Below are 24,622 nucleotides of genomic sequence, written 5' to 3' on the forward strand. Positions count from 1 at the left end.
AAGGCAAAAATACCAGAAAAACTAATTTCCAAGCTGTTCGAATACTTGAGAAGTCGCAAAATGCGATTAAGGACGGAGTCAAATATCATCGAAACCGAGATCTCAGAGGGCTTACCGCAGGGCTGCCCCCTGTCCTCCTTGCTCTTCAACTTTTACACATCTTCTCTGCATGAGCTCTCCACGGAAAATGAGGTATTGGTTCAATTTGCGGATGACTTCGCAACGATTGTAGTAGCAGACACGGTCGAGGAAGTTGCGGAAAACTGCAATATCTTTCTACAAAAAATCTCCGACAAACTGACGTCCCTCAACTTGGAAGTAAGCCCGCACAAATCAGCTGTAATCCCGTTTACCAGGAAACATGTCGACCATATAAGGATTAAGATGAGAGGAGCAAATGTCGAATTAGCAAATACGCATGCGTACCTAGGGTATGTGTTAGATCGTAACTTGTCGCACAGAAAACATATTGAGTCAGTAGTCGAGAAAGCTGGGAAAAAAATAGGTCTAATGAAGATGCTATCAAGGAAGTCCAGTGGGGCCAATCCCGAAACGCTCGTGAAAATAGGAAATGCCCTAATCCGGAGTAGAATGGAATACGGAGCATCAGTCTACGGGAGTGCAGCAAAAACCAACCTTAACAAACTACAAGTTATGCAAAACGCTTACACACGGAAGGCAATGAACCACCTTAACAGCACCCCCATTCACGTAATGCTAACGGAAGCAGGGCAACTGCCGATCGAACAACGCATCGAAGCCCTGACCAAAAGAGAACTCATCAGAACCATGTGGTACCAAACTCCACTAGTGGAATTCATAAGTAAAACTTTAGACAGAGAAATTGGAAACGAATCATATCTGACAGAAACAGCAGACAAACACGCAGACTTGTTATATCAAATCCACCCATCTGACCGAGAAATACCCTATTTCAAAAGAATGCGTTACTTTGAGCGAGTGGAGTTTGATAGGATCATCAGGACAAAACTATCGGAAGACCAACCAAAGAAGAATCATGGAAATACAGCACTGTGGCAAGCGCTTTTCCGAGAAAAAATGCAGTCAACATACCAGCAACACAACAAAATCTATACCGATGCATCCAAAACAGCTACGGGTACTGCATTTGCAGTCTTCGACGAAACCGACGGAACAGTAATCAGTGAAGGTATTAACAAGAATTTCACCATCACGAATGCCGAGCTACTAGGGATCCTTAAAGCAGTGGAGTTGATAAAGGAAAAAGGCTACAAAAAGGCAGTGATCCTCACGGACTCTAGAAGTGCATGTGACATGCTACTCAACCAGCAAACATTGGAAGAAAACTACATCGCAGCAGAAATCTACAAAGAATTCTATGGCACCCGTGGCAACACAATTCGAATCCAATGGGTCCCAAGTCACAACGGAATAAACGGAAACGAAATAGCCGACGCAGAGGCCGTAGCCAAATCAAGAGAACCCCAAACCTATTTCAACGGAATAACGATGAACGATGCCCTGATAGTAAGCAAAGATGAAGTATGGGAAGAATGGACTAGGAAGTACAAGACACTTTCGGAAGAGAAAGGAAGCTGGCACTATCAACTTCTCGAACAACCCACCAAAACCATATGGAACAAAAACCTTGCACTCAACCCAGAACAACTAAAAACCCTAAACAGAATTAGAACCGGCCACTGCCTAACTAAAGACAAAAGATTTAAGTGGGGGTGGGAGATTGATGATCAGTGTGAATGGTGCGACACCACGGAAGACCTACAACACATTCTGTACGTGTGCCCAAAGTACAACCATAGCAGAGTAGACTACCCAGCGTTGGAATACATGAAGCCCCTCCAAGATATTCTACGGGAAAAAAATGAAGAAGATCTGAAACAGATTGTACAGTTTCTAAACTCCAACAAGATACACATCTGAACAATAGAGTGAGAAGTATAGATAGTGGAATATATAGATGAGCGAAGATAAATCCACTGTCTCCAAACGAACTGTCAAACGTGTCTCCAAACGAGCATGATGTCACGATTTCAATGGAAACGTTAAGGGCTGTGACGTCATATGCGCGTGTGCACGGGCAAAAAAATCGACTCAGCCATGCTTTCGCTCATCTATAGATTCTACTATCTATAGTGAGAAGTATTGAACACCATGCAACAAACCCACCACAAAACTACAAAAAGAACAGAATAAAACCTACTACTACAAGGCGGAGGCAAGATGGACCTACGGTGGTCTTAGCCAGTCGGAAAGACAAAAACAAAGAAAAAAAAAAAAAAAATCTTTCACGTCTCAGATCGCATGTGCTGTGAATTTTATATTTTACATTTTTCTTCTAGATTTTTTGGTTAATTCCTTTAATTTATTTGCTTCCCAAATTGAGAACTCTTCATTGAAATGGCAGACGATAGTAATATCAAAGAGAAGCAAAAACCCCATAAGAAACGACTGGCAGGTAAGGAAGAAAATTTTTAAATCGTGAACCACATGGTGACATGCATTTTTTTTGAAAATTGCAGGAGTGAAAGCCGATAAGAAAAAGGCAAAAAATAAACCGACAGATAAGGGGAAAAATGTGAAGGCATTCGCTATTACAAAAGCCCGTAGTGCGGAGAAACGTTTCCGCAGAAAAGAGGATGTTTTAACAAAGAAGCATCACATTCCCTTGGTGGATAAAACACCGGAAGAACCTCCGCCAGTTCTGATAGCCGTGGTCGGTCCTCCCAAGGTCGGGAAGTCTACGCTGATTAACAATTTGATCAAAAATTTCACCCGGACGAACGTAACCAACATCAATGGGCCGATCACGATCATTACCTCGAAGAAGCGGAGGATCACATTGATCGAATGCAACAATGATATCAATAGTATGATCGACATTGCGAAATGTGCCGATTTGGTTCTGCTGATGGTGGATGCCAGTTTCGGGTTCGAGATGGAGATTTTCGAGTTTTTGAACATCTGTCAAGTGCACGGGATGCCGAAAATTATGGGCATCTTGACTCATTTGGATACGATAAAAACGGCAAAGGCCGTTAAGATGCAGAAGAAAGTTCTGAAACATCGGTTCTGGACGGAGGTAAGTTTTTACCAGCATAAACTGTTTAACCCTTTATACGACAGTAGCAACTATATTGCCACCAACAAATTGTATGTTTTTCTGTTTATTGATCATAGACACTAAGTTTTTTTAAACTCGTTTGCCACGTATTTTTTATTTTGATCTATCTATCTACAGCGTTTAAAGATTTAAATTTCTAATCCGCATAATATATTTTCATCTGCAGGTATACGACGGGGCAAAACTGTTCTATTTATCCGGTTTGATCCATGGAGAGTATGTACGGAATGAAATCAAAAACCTAGGAAGGTTCATATCAGTGATGAAATTCCGTCCACTTTCATGGAGAGGAGCTCACAGCTACATCTTGGCCGATCGCTTGGAGGATATAACGAATTCCGAGCAAATTCGGTTGAACCCAAAGTGCGACCGCGATGTAGTCTTGTACGGCTACGTGCGAGGCGTTCCTTTGAAGAAGGAGAACATGGTTCACGTTGCTGGTCTGGGTGATATGAAAATTGAAGAATTAAATTCCCTACCGGATCCGTGTCCGTTACCGTCAACCGAGAAGAAACGTAATCTACTAGAAAAGGAGCGACTTCTGTATGCTCCAATGTCCGGCGTGGGTGGAATTGTGTACGACAAGGATGCAGTCTACATCGAGTTGCAAGGATCGCATAGCCATAAGAAAGCGGTTGAAAACAGTGAGCAACAAGAGCTGGTCAAATCGGTTATTGAAAAGAAGGAAACGTTGGATATGCAGATCGATAACCAAGAGTTCAGGCTGTTCAGCGATGGTGATGTCATCAAGTCGAGGGAATTTCAAGTGAGTTCATTGTTTGATATGGTATCTTGATAACTTAGGGGCGCAACGTAAAGTATTTTTCTGCTTTTTCTTTCAACATCTCCCCTGCCCGAGGTATGATTTTTTCTCATGAAAATTATTTTTAATATGAACCATAAGGAAATGATAAACTCCCTTCTCTCCATAAGCCTCTTTTTAACAAGTGCCCGGTCCCTTATGTCATAACTAGGGATCGTTCAGTACTAGGAAACTGATTAAAGTGATTTAAAATTGAAAATATAAAAGTTGTATGCTTCAATTTTTTTCTTTTACTTAGTACTTTATACCTAAATAAACACTTCACCATTTTTGTTGGTGGTGGGGTCAATAACGCAAATGAAACGTCTTTCAGATAGTGTCCAACAATACAAAGGGTTTGTTCAATTATTCTTAACCCTTTTTTGTTTAATTAAACTATTGTGAATAAAGCATAAACATTTATTCCAAAGTTATTAACTTTAACACATATATCACATACATAAGTAATTCAATCGATGAATCAATTATAATTTTTTATTTTAGGTCGATGATCAAAACGAAGATGCTAGCGACAATGAGGATGACGACAGTGAACAAGACTCTGGTGTCGAAGATTCTGATGCTGAAACTGGCGGTCCTTCTCGAGTGGCAAGAACTGGTTGGACTCCAGACGATAGTTATCAATCGGAGGATGAAAACGACGAAGATGATGAGGATGACGATGAAGACGACGATGCGGAAGATGATTTTGTAACAAAAAGGTCCAGTGGATTCCTTTCGTCGGATGAGGAAGGTGAAAGTGAGGTGGCGTCAAATTCAATGGCATGGAAAGCAGGGCTGGCATCCAAAGCTAGAAATGATTATTTGGAGCGACAGGCCACTAGTAAAAATTTGATGAAAATTGTTTATGGAGTTTTCAGTAAGTTCAAGAAAAATCAGGAGCAAGAGGAATTAGAAGAGAACGATGATGACGATCTACTTGGTGGACTGTTTAAGAGTATGGCGCAGAAACAGGCCGAAATACTAAAGAAGAAAACCATTCAAGATGTGGATGAGGGCTGCTTCTTCGAAGAATATGCCGATGGAGTTAGGGATTGGACTGAGGAAGATAACAAAAAGTTGATAAGAAACTGCTTCGTAACCGGAAAGTGGAAAGGATCTGAGGATGCAGAAGAACTTCTAAAATTGGATGATATGAGTGACGGAGATACCGAAGTTTACGGAGACTTTGAAGATTTGGAAACGGGTGAGAAACATGTTGGTCAACGTAGTAAAAATGAAACTGGTGATGTTGAAGAAAAGACGGCAAACGAGGCGGAAGATCAAAATCCTTTGAAAAGGAAATTATCGAGAATTGAAGAAAAGAACATGTCCAGAACTGAACTGATGGCTAAAAAGATGAAACTCAAAGCAAAGTTTGATTCTGAATATGATAATCCAGAGAAAGATGACCAGCATATAGAAGGAGATCATCAGTATTATGAAAAATTGAAAGCGGATGCATTACGACAATCCGAATTGAATAAAAAGGAATTCTCGAATCTGGATGACGAGATACGATTGAATATTGAAGGATACAGAGCGGGTCTGTATGTTAGACTCAACTTCAAGAACGTCCCCAGTGAGTTTGTAGAATATTTCGATGCTCAGTATCCAGTACTGATAGGTGGGCTAAACATGGCTGAGGAAAATGTGGGTTACGTCACCTGTAAAGTGAAGAAACATCGATGGTATAAGAAAATCCTGAAAGCGGGGGATCCATTGATAATCTCACTCGGTTGGCGACGTTTCCAGACTATACCGATGTTTGCCAAGGTTGAAGACGACCTTAAACATCGGTACTTGAAGTACACTCCAAACCATGTAACCTGTAGCGCAACTTTTTGGGGACCAATTACTCCCCAAAACACGGGTCTTCTTGCGATTCAATCAATTGCCTACGATCAGCAAGAAACAAAGAAACTCGGATTCAGAGTAGCCGCCACCGGGGCAGTTAGCGAAAGCGATAAGTCTGCCCAAATAATGAAAAAGCTTAAACTTATTGGAACACCATACAAAATTTACCAGAAAACAGCGTTTATTAAAGGAATGTTCAACTCAACTCTGGAAGTTGCCAAATTCGAAGGGGCAAAAATCAAAACCGTATCCGGAATCCGGGGTCAAATTAAGAAGGCAGTTCCACCAGAAGGCAGCTACCGTGCCACATTCGAAGATAGGATAGTGTTAAGTGATATAGTCTTTTGCCGTACCTGGTTCAAAGTTAACGTGCCGAACTTTTATGCACCTGTTACGAATCTTTTGTTGCCACCGGAGAAGAAGATCAAATGGATTGGCATGAAAACGTTGTCGCAGTTAAAACGAGATAATAATATCCAGTTCGAAGCCAAGGAGGATAGTTCGTACAAGCCAATCGAGAGAGAAGAATTGAAGTTCCGCCCGTTGGTAATTCCCAAGAGTTTGCAGAAGGCACTGCCTTACAAGGATAAACCTAAACTCGGACCGATCAATCCGAAGAAACCATTGACAAGCGGCCGCGTTGCTGTTGTTTACTCACCTCACGAGCAAAAGGTAAGTTAAATGGCACAGCTTGTAGAAGTGCAAATGTGTAAACCAATATTCGTGTCGTTTCAGGTTTCCAAAATGATGAAAATGATTAAAACAAATTTTAAAAATAAGGAACAGAAACAAAAACAACTATCCAAACAAAAATCGCAAAAGTACAAGAAGCAGAAAATCGACACTGATTTCAAAAAGCTACAACGCCAGAAGGAACTGAAGAAAAAAGTCTTCAAAGCGATCAGCAAGATGGAAGCTAAACATCAGAATGGTGCCGCCAAAGGTGAAACCCGAAATAAGTGACTTACATGTAATTTCAAAGTTGCTATCTATAAAAGGTTGTTTATAACTTAAATACAAAAGTCATGAATACATTTTTCAAGCATGTCGATTTTAATAATTAGAAAGAACTCCCATTTGAGAAAATTGATTAGTGGTAGCAGAGAATTGCTTTCTTTGTTAAATAAGTGGTGGACATATTTTGTTATATAAATCAAGAAAAAAGACAATTCTGGTTTTGTTTCGATTTTGTACATCAAGTGTTATACCTAAAAAGGCTAAACGATTTTATGATATAAAGCTCGGAAGGTCGACTTTTATAAGGGTAGAGGGAGCGTCAGTCAAGATCAAAATGGATGGCGCCACTCTGACCAAGGACATTAACGAGGCTATGACCAGACACCAGGAGGGCTTACTTACTTATGGTTCCTGTACACCTTCGGTGGTGCAAAGGGCCGACATGAAAGATCTCCATCCTGAGCAATGTCCAGCTTATCTCGGACGGGATAATGTCCTTTCTGGATACTTACTTGATACTTGATGGGCTACAGCTCTTCGATGAACCTACGCCGAATGGGGTATCCTTCTCCACTGGACTCGTTCCTGGGCCAATCGCTTACAGTCGCCCTGAACATTGAGCGCCCTCAGGTCCTCTTCAACTGCAAAAAGCCATCGTGTACGCGGCCTTCCACGAAGCCTGCGGCCTCTTCCTGGTTCTCTACTAAATATTATCTTCGCTTGACGTTCTTCCGGTATACGAAAAACGTGACCAGCCCACCGTAGTCTGCCGTGTTGTATAAGCCTAATAATATCCAGCCCTTTATACACCTGGTACAATTCGTGATTCATGCGACGCCGCCAGATACCGTTCTCCTGTTTACCGCCGAGTATTGTCCGCAGCACCTTACGCTCAGCACGAAAATCGGAAGACTGCGGTGGGCCGGGTACGTAGCCAGAATGTCGGACAATAATCCGGTGAAAATGGTTCTCGACAACGATCCGACGGGAACAAGAAGGCGAGGTGCACAGCGGGCAAGGTGGATCGATCAGGTGGAGGACGATTTGCGGACCCTCCGCAGACTGCGTGGTTGGCGAAGTGCAGCCATGGACCGAGCTGAATGGAGAAGACTTTTATGTGCAGCACAGGCCACTCCGGCCTTAGTCTGATAATAAATAAATAAACGTTCATGTCTCACGGCCGTATAAAGCCACCGGGAAGAATCAGAGTAGTATACAGCGCGAGTTTGGTTTTCGTTTCCAGACTACGAGACTTAAGCTGGTTACGAAGTTCGTAATAAGCCCTATTTGCAGCTGCAATACGCCTTTTCACCTCGCGGGTAACATCATTATCGCACGTCACTAATGTTCCAAGATACACAAATTCTTCCACCACTCAAAATTTTTCACCATGTCCTTCGTTTTGCTGGTATTGATCGTGAGTCCAATCCTCGCTGTCTCCCTCTTAAAAGACACAACAGCCTCTTCCACGGCACGGCGATCAATCCCGATAATATCTATATCGTCCGCAAATCCCAGGAGCATATGCGATTTTGTGATAATGGTACCGCTTCTTTGCACACCAGATCTCCTAATCGCTCCCTCGAGCGCTATATTGAACAGTAGGTTCGAGAGTGCATCACCCTGCTTTAATCCATCTAAGGTAACAATTGACGTCGATATTTCATCCGCAACCCTTACACTTGATTTCGATCCGTCCAACGTTATACGAATCAGCCGTATCAATTTCGCCGGAAAACCATGTTCAAGCATAGTTTGCCATAATTCATTCCGTTTCACTGAATCGTACGCCGCATTGAAATCAATAAACAGATGGTGTGTCTGCAAGTTGTACTCCCGGAATTTATCAAGGATTTGTCTCAGGGTAAACATTTGATCCGTCGTTGATCGGCCCTCATGAAAACCTGCTTGGTATTCGCCGACGAAGGACTCTTCAAGCGGTCTCAATCTGTTGAACAGAATACGGGACATAATTTTGTACGCCGAATTAAGGAGGGTTATTCCTCGGTAATTGACGCACTCCAGTCTGTGCCCTTTCTTAAAGGGAGGGCAAACGAGGCCGTCCAACCAGCTAGCAGGCATTTCCTCGTCTTCCCATATTTTCGACATAATATGGTGCAGAACTTCATAAAGCTGCTCACTGCCATGTTTGAGAAGTTCAGCCGGGAGCTGGTCCTTCCCCGCAGCCTTATTGTTTTTCAGCTCTTTAACACCTTTTTAAATTACTATGTCTGAAACTTGATTAGGCGTATGTACAACTAGACCTGTGCGCCGCCGCGCCACGCCGCCGCCGCCGACACTTATTGACGTACGCCGACGCCGGTCAAGGTGTCGGCGGCGCGCCATACGCCGGCTGGCTCCACGCCGCCGAATTTCGTATTTCACGCCGATGTTTGGCCAACACAAAAATCCCATTATGCAGTGCGTTTGCATCTGCCGAACCAAGGCAACCTATCAAGCATTAATTAAATAGCTATTATACCTTTAGCAGATTTGTTCAATTTTATCCCTGTCACTTAAACACGCTTTGGCGTGTTAAATGTTAGGTCATCCAAAAACTTCTTGGCTACAGATCTACAAATCAATGAGCGTGGCGATTAACTTCTAATCTCATATGTAACTTCATGTGGAATAACCTCATTCTGGTCGCATTGGGTGGTTCATCATCTTTCTAATGGTTGGAATGTTACATATCTTAATTGGTCCAGTGCTTACACACTCAGGGCATCTTTAGTAGAGTTATAAATCGTATGGGAGTTAGGAAATGAAATTGAAACTGTAAAAATGCCATCTTCAACAGACGTTATAGTTTTAAAAATTCGAACAGTTTCGTCGGGAAATTTATAACTGGAATACTGCTCAGTTGTATTTTTGTACGAATTTGCAACAGAATTTACTCGAGTTTTATTTCGTTCAAAACAATAGAAGATGACGTCATCAGCTACAAAAAATACTATTTCATCGACATCATAACAGTTTGACATTTGAATTGGCCTCGGATGATTATTTTTTCGTTTTCCAGTATAAAACATGTGCAGCTTATAACTGCTACTGAAGATGCATTTCTTAGGCTATATCTTTGACAGTTATAAAATATAAAACTCGGGAAATTAATATAACTATAACTGTAACATTTCTAAAGATGCCCTCAGTTTTTATTTATACAGCTCGGCAAATTCCACACAGCCGTTGGCCCAGCAAAATAAAAACTAATATCCCGGCAAAAATAACGTTTGTTAGCTGGTTTTCGGCAAATAATTTGCTTATTTTCAGCAATTTTGACAGAAATCTTGGCAAAAAACACGTTTGTTCGGGCTTGGCTGTGCGAATCTCGGTAAAAGTTTAACAAATTGCTGAGATCCCGGAAAAAATACAACTACAAATCAACACCATAATTAATGTTGGATTTGGATTCCCAGTCTGGTATGATTTTTTTAGCTTCCATGGGCATGGAGTATTGTGTTAGCCTCATGATATCCGAATGCAAAACTGATCTTTTGGCTTCTGGAGCTGGAGCTCGATTGGGCACGTGACCCAACAAATTGAACATTTCATTCATCTTCCTTATAATTGCTAGAATTGTTTTTAAAAGAATTGGTTTCGATTTATTTCGATAAACAATTTCTTGATTTTCTTGAAATAATTTCCATGAAGTCCTGGAGGAAGTTCTGAAGGAATATCTGAAGAAAATTCTTAGAGCCTTGAAGAATTTCTGAATTTATCTCCGTTGTAATTTCTAGAGGATTTTCTAATGGTATCTCTGGAGAAAATCATGAAGGAATTCTACGATAAATGTCCAAAGAAATTGTTTAAGAAATTTAAGTATGTCAGTAATTCCTTTAGGAGGTCCTTTGGAAATTGCTCTAGGAATTCGTATCGGTATCTTAAAATTCGTCCTACAGTTTTGGAAGGAAATGGTGTTGGAAATTCCGAAAGAATTATTAGAATAATTTCCGAGGGAATGGAATGTCTTATGAAATACCTGGAAAAATTCCAGTGGAATTGTTAAAATAATTTCCGAAGGAATTTTGTAGAAATTTTTAAAAGTATGTTTGTATGTATGTGGTTATCCATCACCCTGGCTTGAGTCTCCCAAGAAGTTCCGAAGCAATTCCTAGGGGGAATTTAAAAGAAAAGCCTCATTTGTGGAAAGTTTTTGAAGAAATTCTTGATCGGATTGCTGTCGGAGTTTTAGAAGGTATTTTAGGATGAGTTTCTTGATGACTTACCGAATTAATTCCTGAATATTTTTCCTAGGGAGGTATTTATAAAAAAAAATCTGTAGAAATTTTCGAAGGAACTCGTGCAAGAATATCCGAATATCTGCAATCTCGATATTTTGGGAGTTTTTCTTGGCATGCAGTCTTGATTCTAAAGCCAAAACTGAGTTTGCTCTACTACTGTCCGGACTTTCGAAGAAATTTCTGTGTACATACTGTTTCTCCCTGATATATGAAGCTTAAAAAAACTAAATTTATCTTCTAAACTTTAAACACTTAATCCATACAAAACTGTTATACACAACACTAAAACAAAATAGACACCCCTAAACGTTGTACTGCACATACATTGATAACACATAGTGATAACACGAAGTTGACCGAATCACGATTATATATATACCTAGCAATAGACAGGAGAACAAAATTATAAACCTACCGGCTAGTCAGTAGCCACTCGATAGCCCTCAATAAAGGTCATAAAACATCATAAAACTTAAAGTAATATAAAGTGCAATTATATCTACCACCAAATTCGCTGTTCTCAATAAAGTGTATGCATATAAGTTTGTTCTGCTAATGTAAATCGTATCTAGTTTGCATAACTGAAGGAAGAAAGGACTGTTAAAAAGGATATGTGGGTGATGTATGGTGGATTAGTGTATTAAAAGGAAGGATTAGTGGATTGGTGAATTGGAAGGAATTGAAGTGGACGGGAAAGAAAGGATACGGCAAGGATCTGCATATTCGGATACGCCAACTAACTCGAAGCCAATAGCTATTTGTTCTGTAAATCCATTAAACATTTCTTCGTAAATTACTTTCAGAATTCTTTCGGATATTCTTTCAGAAATTCTATTTTTTTTATTCTTTATTATAGAGTTGATGTGATACTTTCGTGATATTTATATGACTGAAAGATCCGATAATAGTTAAACAAAATTTATTATAGAGGTTTTCAGCCCTGGTTCACCTCTTTGAAATACATTTAAAAGTTCTGTTAGAAAATCTTTTCAGGTTCTCTTTCGGTTATTCCTTCAAGAATTGGGTCGGAAATTCCTCCAGGAGGTCCTTAGGAAATTCCTTCAATAAACTATACAAAATTCATACAAGAATAATTCCGGAGAGAATTCTTATTTGGAGGAATTTATAATGGAATTTTCGAAGAAATTTCCAAAGATATTTGAGTGTTAAACTTATTTTCAATTAAAAAAAAAACACAAAGGTTCAAAAAAATGAAAGGAATTTACAAACGAAATTTTAGAAGATTTCCCAAAAGAATGTCTGAAGATATTCTCGAAAGAATTCTTAAAGGAATTTTAAAAGAAATTTTCGAAGTGCTACAGGAATTTCTGGAATTTCTGCTAAAGGAATTTTCTGAGGAATGTTTGAAGAAATTCCTATAGGAAATTCAGAAAGAATTCCTGGAAAAAGTTCTAAATAAATTCCAGAGGAATATTTCGAAAGAATACCAAAAATATCTTCTCAGAGTTTCCGAAGAAATTTTTAAGGAATTACTGGAAGAGTTTCTATTTGAAATCCCTAAAAGAAATTCTTGAAGGAATTAAAAAAAACGAAATCGAATTCCGAAGGCGTTCTCCTAAAGGGATTTCTGGATGTATTCCTCAAACAGTGTCCATAGGTATTCCGATGGAAATTCATGAAGGAGTTTCCATGGGTATTTTCTAAAGAATTCTTGAAGGAATTTCCGAAGCAAAAAAGTTTTCAAATGAATTTCCGCAAAAAATCCCAAAAGACTCCGTAAAGGAATTTCCGAAGCAATCCCTAAAGTAATTTCCAAGGAATTTCCTGAAGGAACTTTTGAAGAAATTTTGGAAAGAATTTCCGAAGCAATAGACAAATAAATTTTCAAGGGAATTCTGAGAGTAAGTTCTGAAGGAATTCATAAAGAAATTATAAATTAGTTCACTGAATTCCTTTTTCGAATTTTCTGAGGAATATCTTGAGGAATTTCCAAACGAATTTCTGGATTTTTTTCTGAAGTACTTTCCACTGAATTTATGTGCTGTGATACGGCAATATCCTAATGGAAGATGTTATGTAAACTTTTGCTGTGGAGATACAAGCTATAGCTATTAGCATGTTCACCTTATCAGTCTATCTGTAGCTAGCAATTGTACAAAAACCTAAAATACAATAAAAGCATGATAGGCCTTACTGCGTGATTTTTTTTCTCAGCTTAAAATCATTCACGCCGATTCACGCCGCCGCCGCCGCCGCCGAACATTGCTTACGGCGTGACGCCGCCGACGCCGCCGCCGCCGGTATAAAAATGGCCTTACGCCGCCGCCGTTCACAAATACTTCGGCGCACAGGTCTATGTACAACATGTGATAGATTTAGTTCGGAAAAGGTATTGGAGGGTAACCGCCCCCTCGGTGGGCTTTGATCCCACGACCCCAGCTTTTTTAATTCAATTAAAGTTAATTGCCTATTTCCGGGGATTGAACCACCCGACTTGGACGTTAATTTACAATGTTATGAAAACTCATATGCAGGGTTTGCAGAAATCGCTCTCAATAGATAACCCAACAAAGGATCAATCATTGTAATTTACCCCTCAAAATTGATTATATACACATTTTTAGCCTTTTTGCCTCTCTCGTATCTATATAGATAATCTATCTTGACACGGGAATAAAATTTTGAAAAACATTTGTGAAGTTCAAGCGTTCCTAAAGTATTTTTAATGTTTTTTTATGTTTTGAAATCTTTGCAAAAACAATAATCTATCTCTGGCATATATAATGTTCTCTGATAAATATTGTTTTTGCAAATCTGTCTTCTGACATTTTTACTAGCTGACCTGCCCACAGAAGTGTGCCGTATTCTATGAGATTCAGAATGTTTTCTCCTTTGATGATGGATTTTGCTTGTAATTCATGCGTATGAGCCACATGTCTTTTTTTAGGCCTCTCACTGAGAATTGTACGCAGCATCTTCCGCTAGAGAAATCTGAAAGTATCCTATGCTGCTTTTAACGTTTCATGTCCGTAATTGTCCACCCGAAGAATTGAGGAATTATAAAAAGCGAATTTAATTTCCATCTTAGTTATTTATCTTCAGAAAGAAAGAAAAAAAAATCTTTCAAAGATTTTGTCCCTGGGGGGGGCTCATGCCCAAAACTACCCCCGTGGCTATGCCACTGGCCAGAGGTAACCCTATTTAAAGTAGACAATCTTCATAAGAAACGTCGTTGCCAGTGTTTGTCAGCATTTCAAAGGTAAATTTTGTTCATACATCTTCAAACATATCCCCTTTACTTTCTTAGCACAAACAACACTAAGCTTATCTCTGTATCTGCATGTAATTATGTACTTCATCTTGGCAGAGCTTATGCATATGCTCCTAGGTTTTGTAGATAAATTTAAGCTCCTCAGGAAACAATCGCAGAGTAGTGGTGGAGACTTTTGTATCACTGAAGATTGAGATGGTGAGAAAGGAATAGAAATAAGGGGCACGGTGCTCCCCTGACCGTTATTAACAAAAAAATCTCCATCAAAACTTATACCTGGAGCTGAATTCTGGAGCTATACTGCGTCTCTGGACGAAGTTTTAAAAAAAATCGTAGGGCCCGTTTTGGAGTTACGCCCTTTTTAAGACGTATCTGCATGATTTTGAAGAAAATCAATATAATATCTCGTCAAATGCATATTTTTCAACTTCCAATGAGTCGTCAGCAATAAAAGTAGTATGTTGATAAACCAGTTGTATACACCCAGGTTTTTTTTACACGGTTTGGTTTTGGTCGTTTAAGACCTTCAGGGTCAATGAAGCAATGTGTTAACCCCACCAAAAAATTCACAAAAAATCAAAGAAAATTCAGGGGGTATTTGAAAAGCTGTAAAAGTTCAGGTTAACCGAGTAATTAATGAATTCCAACCGCATAAAAAAAAAAACCTGGGTGTATTATAATGATGTACTTGCTTTTATTCAATGCATTAAAAACAGTAGGCATATCCTCGTAGAAAATGTGTTTATTAAAATTGGTATCGATAACGGAGATAGATTATCAAAATTAAGCTCTCCATGGTTTCAAAAATTCCAGATCAAATCTAAAGTTTCAAAATCTGAAACTCGTACATTTAAGGCTAGTGGTGACAATCGGCTACGAGTGCTGTCTTTGGATCCACACTTGCATGGAAACTTCGAACATTGTTGATATGGAACAGCTTGTTAAAATTGAATGATTTGGAGTACATTATTACAGGTGCCCTCAAGATTATAAACCTGATAATATGAATAATAACCTATTCCTAAATAAATTCCTGCCTACATTGTGAGGCAAAAAACTCGAGAGCGGCATTCCCAGGAGAATTGGAAATATCCGTGACTAGTTGACCCGGCAAACGTTGTCCTGCATAGTAGCGCGTAGCGCGTAGTGAACTGCCGATGCAAAATTTCCATACGAATCTCAATTTTAGTTTTTTACGATTTACTCAACCTAATTCATGGTTTTCGAATGATAAAATATCATAGTAACCCGTCGAAAACTATAACGAACGTAACTGCTGAAGGAATGAAGAGAATCCATCCAGCCGTTTTCGAGTTATGCCCATTTCGTTTTTATTATATAGAAAAAAAAATGATATCTGCGGCCGCGATAAAGGTTCTAATAAAAAATCGGAAAATTCGGTCATGCTACATAAAAATACATCTTATTCCCGGCAAGGACAGTGATTTAATATTGATGAACTGTCCTCCTCTTTCACTTCACAGTGTAAAAACGAGCTGGGCAGATTTAAGGATTTATGGAGTAAGGGTATGTCTGACACCTTAAAGGTGCCTAAAGGGTACAAACAGCTTCACTGGGCATAACACGATCTTCTTGATGCTGGGTACATTTTTGAAAAATGTCGGATTTGATCAATTTTGTTGAAGTAAGTATGGATGGAGCTTTAGTAAAGAACAAATTAGCTCAAGGAGCTTGAATTCATATCAATATCAATCAAAAACAAATAATTGAAATTGCGTTGTTTCTCATTTTTGCAAGTAACAGTAAGCATGCACGAGAGCATTAAAAAACACACAGACACAGACACAGATCAAGTCGAAATCATTCATTTTGCGAAAGTTATTGGTATATGAGCAGTGACGGGAAATGTCATTTCGATGTCATGAGACTAATTTGTTAATAACTTTTTCCTCATGGTATATGTACAATTGTGTTTTCATTTGAACATGTATCCCTCAAAGGACCTTAAAACTTTTTCTAATATGTCATTTCTCTAAATCTAAAATTGGCGGCATTTTTGGAGCATGTTATGAATAATGGATCAAATCCCCTATGTGAATAACATCTGTCGTTTTTGTTTAACGGTTTTGAAGCATTTTCAAAATGTTTTTCAATTTTTGCTTTTCATATGAAGTTTCACCTGGATTCTATGTCTCAATTGATAAGCTCGTTGTCCCTTGGGAAAGTTAGGATCTTCCGAAGACATCTAAATATCAGATCACAAAATTTCATATGAAAGGGTTTTTTAATACATTCGGCAGGGATGGCACAATGAGCATATATCGGTTTCCGTCCACATCAACTTTAACGCCACATGTAGAACCATAACTTAGAACATCCAACTCTTGCAAGCTGAAATTTATTGCAAAAAAAAGGACATGTGTGCATTTAATATTGCCCATTTATTATTTAAACATAAAGGGATAACCATATGTATATTAGTTAGTATTATTATGAGTATTGTCGATTCCAAGCCCACTCTACAACAATCATCATCCCAAATGATGATAGCGAGAATACTAGATTTGCTCTCTCCGTATTAATAGTATAGGTACCTTGCATACACTACAATCGAATCTAGATTTGCCTGAATGTAACGTAAAGTAGTATCAAATAAACTATCGTCCGTATCGGTTGTGTCTCTATAAACTCGGTTTTTAACTCGATCTGTGCAGTGAAAGAGCCACCAAGTATCGGTGTAACCGAAGAACAGTTTCCGTATCTTTTATCACAATTAAAATCCAAATCCAGTGACCTTAGATCGAAGACGTTGACATAGTTTTGGTCCGTCGAAACGGATATCAATCGGGGTGATCAATTTACGGTTCCATAAAGTGCGCGAGCGACGGCGTGGCCAAACCATTTTGGACGCCGGCGTATGTACATTGTCCGCATCATTGTGTAGTGCCTTATAACAAGCAGATAGATGATTGTCTATCACATTGGATGTGCTATTGTTCGATTTCCCACTACTGACCGGCATCTATCTGTTCATCACACTATCTTCGTTCGATCGAACACCATCGACGGTGCAGGAGAAGCATCAGCCTCTACGGCGAAAGGAGTACAAATTGGATCGAAACGTGAATTCAACTAATTAATGAGCGCCCACCGTATGCGCAACCTCCGGAAAGGATAGCGAGATAAGTATTCCCAAAGGTTTGTCTGTAGTGGCATCTGAATGCATGGTCAGTTGTCGGCGATCGACACAAAGCCAGTTGCATGTGGCTCAAACGAGAATAAATAAATGATCGATTGCATGCTTTGCGTTTGTTTGGAAAACGAGGTTGATTTATCTGCTGGGTTGAGTTTACTTTAAGGTTGATTGGCCAATTCCGATCGATTTATATTGCTTCTGTCTGTTGTCCGCGGGTTCTGTCAATCGCGATCCGTACCATAGCGCGTTCGATTACTTGTGGAGTGTGAGTTTTCTAGTGCATATTGTACAGAATGTCAGATCTGCGGAGATGGACCAAGAAGGAACGACTGCTACGTGACGTAGTGGATTCGATTAGTGAATTTGTGAAGAACTATGATTCAAGTCGTGACAAGACTTCGGTGGATGCTAGACTGAAAAAGCTTGACGAGGTGTACAATGAATTCTGTGAAGTGAGAGTGAATATTGAATTACTACTAGAGGACGATGAAGATATCACCGAAACGGACGAGAAAGACGAGGATAAACGGAAGCGGAAAGCACTACAACAAAAGGTGGAAGAATCAAACAGGAAGATTATGAAGGATTTTGCGAACCAGTACTTTACCATTACGAACCTTCTTCAAACGTTTTTGTCATGTCCCGGTGTGGGCTCTAGTTCTGCATCCGCTACAGTAATGCAGCAGGTTCCCATCCAAACTATGCGAGTAAAATTGCCAGAACTCAAGTTGCCGATTTTCCGTGGTTCGTTGATGGAGTGGGTCACATTCAGAGATACGTTTCACAATCTGATTGTGGACAATACCCATCTTTCGGACATCGATAGGTTCACGTACCTGCGGTCCTCTTTGGCAGGAGAAGCACTGCAACAGATTGCTTCCATTGATCTGACGGCTAACAATTATTCGATAGCGTGGAATTCGTTGGAATCACGCTACGACAATAAAAAGCTTCTGGTGAAGTCCCACCTCGAAGCTTTATTTGCAGTGCAATCCATGAAAAAGGAGACTTTTGAATCACTCAACCATGTCATCAATGAGTTCGATAAACATTTGCAAATGCTGGACAAACTGGGAGAAAAGACATCTGAATGGAGTACGATACTCGTTCACATACTTTCAAGTAAGCTGGGCACAACAACGCTTCGTTTGTGGGAAACGGAGCACCGTTCAAAGGAGGTTCCTAAATTCGACAAGCTGATGGATTTCCTGAAAAATCATTGCACGGTTTTGCGCTCACTCATCGGAGAATCGTTCGGCCAGCCGGAACAGAAGAAGGCAACAAGGGTAAGCACTAGCTACGCCGGCGTGCAGTCTTCGTGTTTGTTGTGTGGAGAGGGACAGCACCCGTTGTTCCAGTGTAAGCGGTTCAGATCCATGAAGGTGGATGACAGAAGAAGCACAGTGAAGTCATCTCAGCTTTGCTTTAACTGTCTATCATGAGGCCACATCGCAAGGGCCTGCATTCGAGGAACTTGTCGTATCTGTGGACAGCGACATCACTCTATGTTGCATTTGAAGGCTAATGAATCGTCTGACAATCAGTCAACTCCACAATCGAACAAGCGTTTTCTACAGAACCCACACGCGACACAGACTTCCACAACCTTATCAGTTAATATGCAAGCCCATAATACTCCCCAGCATTCCTCAAGCCTCCCATCCTTAATCTCCAAACACGTCATTCCAAATCCGCAAGGTTTTTCGCCACTGGCCACAGACATTCCTAATGTGGTACTTTCTGTCAATGCATCCAAGCTTCCACGGTCGGTTTTATTAGCAACTGCGATCGTGGTTCTTGAAGACCAATTTGGGAATACTACGCAAGCTAGGGCACTTTTGGATAGTGGCTCTCAGCTGTGCTTCATTTCGGAGCATGCGTCACAGCGTTTGAAATTCAAGCGTTCACGCGAAGCACTATCGATTAGCGGCATCGGCCAAGCTGTAAAGCAATGCAAGCAGTCTATTTTCGCACGGGTCCGATCTCGCGTCTCAACCTTCTCTGGTGATGAGGTATTCCACGTGCTCCCTCGCGTTACGCTAAATTTACCGATCCGAAAGGTAGACTCAACTGGGTGGAAGCTTCCCGAAGACATCGCTCTTGCAGATCCGTACTTCACGGAGCCAAGCCACGTTGACATGATCATCGGAGCAAGCCTATTCTTCGATCTGCTACGCAACGAGAAAATCAAGCTAGGAGAAAATGGACCTGTTGCGCAGAACACCACCCTCGGTTGGATAATTTGTGGAAATCTACCGGATCATTCGGATATACGAAGGCCGCACGTTGCGAACGCGTGCACTGAGAAGTTGGATGAACTCCTGACACGCTTCTGGGAGTTAGAAGCGTGCAAATCGAATAGTGTTTTCTCGTTGGAGGAATATGCATGCGAGAAGTTCTTCGATCGTACAACGGTACGAGATGCATCCGGGAGATTCGTCGTGACGCTCCCCAAGAAGGACTACCTCATCCAACAATTAGGCGATTCGAGGGCAACCGCGATGAAGCGGTTCCTGTCTCTCGAACGTCGGTTGTCTGCTGATCCAGAGCTGAAGCGGACATACACAGGTTTTATTCACGAGTACCTTCAGCTGGGACATATGGAGGAAGTACTTGGGAACGATGTCAATGATACCCTACCGGAATATTTCATTCCGCACCATTGCGTCATCAAGCCTGACAGCACGACCACTAAATTGCGAGTTGTATTCGACGCGTCTTGTCCAACGTCAAGTGGCATCTCGTTAAATAATGCTCTAATGGTTGGACCCACGGTTCAGGACGATATTATATCGATTGTCCTTCGATTTCGTTTCCACGCAATCGCTATAGTTGCGGATGCAGAGAAGATGTACCGGATGGTACAACAACAACCGGCGGATAGAAGGCTGCACAAAATCTTGTGGCGGGACAATCCGAACGAGTCCATTCGTGTTTTCCAACTGAACACCGTTACGTACGGGACGGCCTCAGCGCCGTATTTGGCCACCAAGTGTCTCAACCGACTTGCAGAACTCGATGGCAACAAGTACCCCGAGGCAGCCAAGGTACTCAGAAAAGACTTCTACGTCGATGGCATGATGTCCGGTGTTGACGATGTAGAAGAGAGCAAACAATTATGTAGCGACATTCAAGAACTCCTGAGAGGAGGGGGGTTCAATCTCCGGAAATGGAGCAGTAATTGCTCATCTGTTTTGAAGAATATCCCTGAGGAACTTCATGACGATCGTTCATCGTTCGAGTTGGACGACTCTAGTGCCACTATAAAAACGCTGGGTCTCATCTGGGAACCTAGATTGGACGTCTTCCGGTTCAAAGTACCGGAGTGGAATACTTCGCGGATCTGTAAGCGTACGGTCATTTCTGATCTTGCCCGAATATTTGATCCTGTAGGATTGATCGGAGTAGTGATCGTTTCTGCAAAAATATTCGTCCAGAATCTTTGGAGACATAAGGTTACATGGGACGAACCACTGCAAGAAAAGCTTCAAGCGCAATGGTTGGAATTCAGAACAAGCCTATCCTACCTAGAGAACCTGCAGATTCCGAGATGGATCGCCTTCCGAAAGGATTGCCTGTCAATGGAGTTCCACGGCTTTTGCTATGCATCTACAAAAGCCTATGGAGCGTGCATATAGATACATGCACTTTGACGGCACTATCACGTCCATCATGTTAGTAGCTAAATCAAGAGTAGCTTCGTTAGCTAGATTAAGGAAGAAGAGAAAGAAACTAACCATCCCTCGGCTGGAGCTGTCTTCTGTCCTCTTACTAGCGCACCTGTACGAAACCACGTCCAGCAGCATTTAATCATGCACTCAGTCATATTTCCATACCGATTCCATGATCGTGCGATATTGGCTCTCTTCAGTACCGTCACGCTATCAGATGTTCGTGGCAAACAGAACTTACAAGAGCCGGAACGTGGAGACATGTTGCCGGAACGGAGAACCCGGCAGATGCGCTATCTCGTGGTATTCCGCCTGTAGATCTTGTACAGAATTCGCTGTGGTGGCATGGGCCTGCTTGGCTAACTGAAGAAAAGAGTTGTTGGCCCGAAACCCAAGAAGTGAAGCTGGAGGATTTGGACAAATCACACCTCGAAGAAGGATCAGTAGTAGTTACCATAGCTACAGTATCTCCGCCGAGCGAAGTCTTCAACCTTCGGGCAACCTTGCGTCATCTAGAAAAGCTGGTGGCGTGGCTACTGCGGTTCAAGCACAATGCTCTTCGGAATCGTGGTGAAAACGGAAAGAGAACGGGTCCCGTAACTCTCAAGGAACGAGAAGAAGCATTACTCAAGTTGGTGAAATTATCGCAACACGAATGTTTTGCTCAAGAAATAATTGACCTTTAACGATAGGGGGATGTCAGTGCCACCTCCCGCATTAGAACGCTACATCCACAGTTGTCCGGAGGCATATTGCGTGTTGGCGGCCGGCTAGAAAATGCCAACATCTCGATCGACCGTAAACATCCAATACTGTTAGATAAAAATCACCCTTTAACAACCTTGGTTATGCGTCAATACCACTATGAGCATTTACATGCTGGTCCGCAACTTCTAGTTGCCAGTGTCCGAGAACGATTTTGGCCTCTTAGTGCGCGTAGCCTCGCTAGGAAAATTGTTCACAGATGCACTGCCTGCTTCCGCAATAAGCCTGTGGTACAGGATCAACTGATGGCTGATCTACCAGCAGAGCGTGTCACACCAGCTCCACCATTCCTACGAGTTGGGGTCGACTACTGTGGACCATTTCAAGTATGCTATCCTAATCGACGAAGAGTCCCCGTGAAGCACTACGCTGCAATTTTTGTCTGTTTGGTTACCAAGGCGATCCACATCGAAATGGTGGCCGACCTCACCACACAAGGATTTCTGGCCGCTCTTAAAAGGTTTGTGGCCAGACGCGGAAAGCCATCTGTTATCATGTGCGACAATGGGTCCAATTTCGTGGGCGCGAGACGGCAGCTCGATGAGCTTGCTGCCTTATTCAAAGGTCAACAATCCCAACAATCCATCGCGGCAAGCGCGGCGGACATCGGAATAGAATTCAAATTCATTCCCGCCAAATCCCCAAATTTCGGAGGTCTGTGGGAGGCGGCAGTGAAAGCGATGAAACAACACTTGCGCAAAACGATTGGCTTGAAAACTGTTACTTCCGAGGAGTTGAATACGGTGTTCACGCAAATCGAAGCTTGCTTGAATTCCAGGCCACTCACTCAGATGAGCAGCGACCCGAATGATCTCAACGTGCTAACTCCTGGACACTTCCTAATCCAACGTCCACTGACGGCGGTGGTCGAGCCTTGTTTGCAAGAAGTTCCTGAGAACAGGTTATCCAGGTGGCAAAGGGCTCAAGAGTACGTTCAACGCATTTGGTCTAGGTGGTCAAAGCAATATCTGTCAGATCTCCACAACAGAACCAAGTGGACTCGGCAGAGGAATAATTTGTTTGTTGGAGCGATGGTATTAATCAGGGAGGACAACCTTCCACCGCTGAAGTGGCTTTTGGGGCGTGTAACTCACATTCACCCAGGGGCGGACGGGAAGGTCAGAGTGGTCACAATTCGGACAACAAACGGGAGCCTTGTTCGGGCGATTTCAAAGATCTGTATCTTGCCCATCAGCGACAACGAGCATCCCCATACATCAGATGAGAACTAGGCCTCCACCAATGAGGCGCAGGAGTGCCTGCGGGAGTCATCCGGCTCCCGCACACCAGTTAAGTGTTGTGTTGTATAAAATTTTCAAAAAACTCAAGGAATGTTTCGTCCTCATAGCCATTTCGTCCAAAGGCCGCTGGCCTTCCAGCGAGACCACGTCGCATCGATGTTGGACCTCGGAGCATACTCAGAAGACTGGCTCTACTCGCTCAACTACTCTCTCTTACCCGGACAATATCTGGATCGGTTCCATGGATCGGCTCATGGAATCAGGTACTCTTCGGTACCTAAGTCGATGGTTACCCAGAGCAGTCTGTCTGAAGTTATCCCGTACTATTCATCAGTGCCGGCCAAGTCATATATCGTCCAAGCCATGTCACAGCAGATACGTAGGTGCCATTCTCAAGATACGATTTCACGTTCAACCCGGTGAACGCACCGGCATCGGCGCAGGAGCGTCCGCGGAGGCGCGCAAGCCTCCGCGACAGGGAAGTCATTATTAGCTTGTTTTTTATTGGTAAAAAATCGTCTCTCATTTGTTCCAGTTGTACAATCCCGCTCGCAGTAAAACGTGCTGCTTGGGGATCATCTAAGGTGGCGACACACTGCATTCGGTGGTAGGGGATTCACGATGACGATGCTGATCGAGAGGAAGGTATCATCACATCGTGGGTGAGAACGAAGGCTTGCGCAGAACGACCTAGAACATCAAAACGGCCGGTGTTGAGGACCATTGATTCAAGTTGAACGTTCCGTATTCATAGTATTACAACGATGATCCATTTATGTTGTGCTTACCTTAGTTTCTAAACCATTATGCTATAAACTACTTGGTTAAAAACTTTATGTGTTGATACAGTAACTCCATGATTTGGTTTTGAAATCCCGCATATTTCAAGGCGGCCGGTTATGTATATTAATTAGTATTATTATGAGTATTGTCGATTCCAAGCCCACTCTACAACAATCATCATCCCAAATGATGATAGCGAGACTACTAGATTTGCTCTCTCCGTATTAATAGTATAGGTACCTTGCATACACTACAATCGAATCTAGATTTGCCTGAATGTAACGTAAAGTAGTATCAAATAAACTATCGTCCGTATCGGTTGTGTCTCTATAAACTCGGTTTTTAACTCGATCTGTGCAGTGAAAGAGCCACCAAGTATCGGTGTAACCGAAGAACAGTTTCCGTATTTTTTATCACAATTAAAATCCAAATCCAGTGACCTTAGATCGAAGACGTTGACACCATAATTAGTGGGCTATAGAATTGAATGTCGAATAAAATGAAACTAATCTTATTTTTTAAATGTTCTTTGAAATATCTCATTTTACTTATCGTCGTGGTCAACATTTTTGTAGAGAATTCTATTGGTCGTAAAAAAAAAATGTTTTCGCTAACGACACCTTGGAAGTTGAGAAATATGAATTTGACGAGATGTTATACACAGAATTCTGTTTTACACGATTTTGTTTCGGTTGTATTTTTAATCGTGTAGCTTGAATTTACGACCAAAATCCATGCAACATGTTCCTAAAACCCCAAAATAATCCAGAGAAAAATCAGATGGTTATT

General features: G+C 41.4%; 5 protein-coding genes across 5 annotated transcripts; all 5 read left to right on the forward strand.

Annotated features, from left to right (window-relative positions):
* The first annotated feature begins 632 nt into the window (after positions 1 to 632).
* Positions 633 to 1,923, forward strand: LOC134215810 (uncharacterized). The gene has a single exon (XM_062694920.1). It carries the CDS (start codon positions 655 to 657, stop codon positions 1,921 to 1,923), a length of 1,269 nt encoding a protein of 422 aa, XP_062550904.1. The 5' UTR covers positions 633 to 654.
* A 358-nt stretch (positions 1,924 to 2,281) lies between these two features.
* LOC134211548 (ribosome biogenesis protein BMS1 homolog) lies at positions 2,282 to 6,825 on the forward strand. The gene is made up of 5 exons (XM_062688514.1): positions 2,282 to 2,458; positions 2,523 to 3,082; positions 3,291 to 3,890; positions 4,431 to 6,455; positions 6,519 to 6,825. Exons 1-5 carry the CDS (start codon positions 2,401 to 2,403, stop codon positions 6,744 to 6,746), a joined length of 3,471 nt encoding a protein of 1,156 aa, XP_062544498.1. The 5' UTR covers positions 2,282 to 2,400; the 3' UTR covers positions 6,747 to 6,825.
* Positions 6,826 to 17,666: 10,841 nt separating this feature from the next.
* LOC134209518 (uncharacterized) lies at positions 17,667 to 18,815 on the forward strand. Its single transcript, XM_062685499.1, has one exon. The coding sequence runs from the start codon at positions 17,667 to 17,669 to the stop codon at positions 18,813 to 18,815; it is 1,149 nt and encodes a 382-aa protein (XP_062541483.1).
* Positions 18,816 to 18,878: 63 nt separating this feature from the next.
* LOC134209520 (uncharacterized) lies at positions 18,879 to 21,011 on the forward strand. The gene has a single exon (XM_062685500.1). It carries the CDS (start codon positions 18,879 to 18,881, stop codon positions 21,009 to 21,011), a length of 2,133 nt encoding a protein of 710 aa, XP_062541484.1.
* A 4-nt stretch (positions 21,012 to 21,015) lies between these two features.
* LOC134209521 (uncharacterized) lies at positions 21,016 to 23,608 on the forward strand. Its single transcript, XM_062685501.1, has 5 exons — positions 21,016 to 21,047; positions 21,262 to 21,679; positions 21,737 to 22,710; positions 23,173 to 23,429; positions 23,586 to 23,608. The coding sequence occupies exons 1-5, from the start codon at positions 21,016 to 21,018 to the stop codon at positions 23,606 to 23,608; spliced, it is 1,704 nt and encodes a 567-aa protein (XP_062541485.1).
* Positions 23,609 to 24,622: the final 1,014 nt, after the last annotated feature.

The sequence above is a fragment of the Armigeres subalbatus genome, chromosome 2 (genome assembly GCF_024139115.2).
Source record: "Armigeres subalbatus isolate Guangzhou_Male chromosome 2, GZ_Asu_2, whole genome shotgun sequence".
Lineage (NCBI taxonomy): Eukaryota > Metazoa > Arthropoda > Insecta > Diptera > Culicidae > Armigeres > Armigeres subalbatus.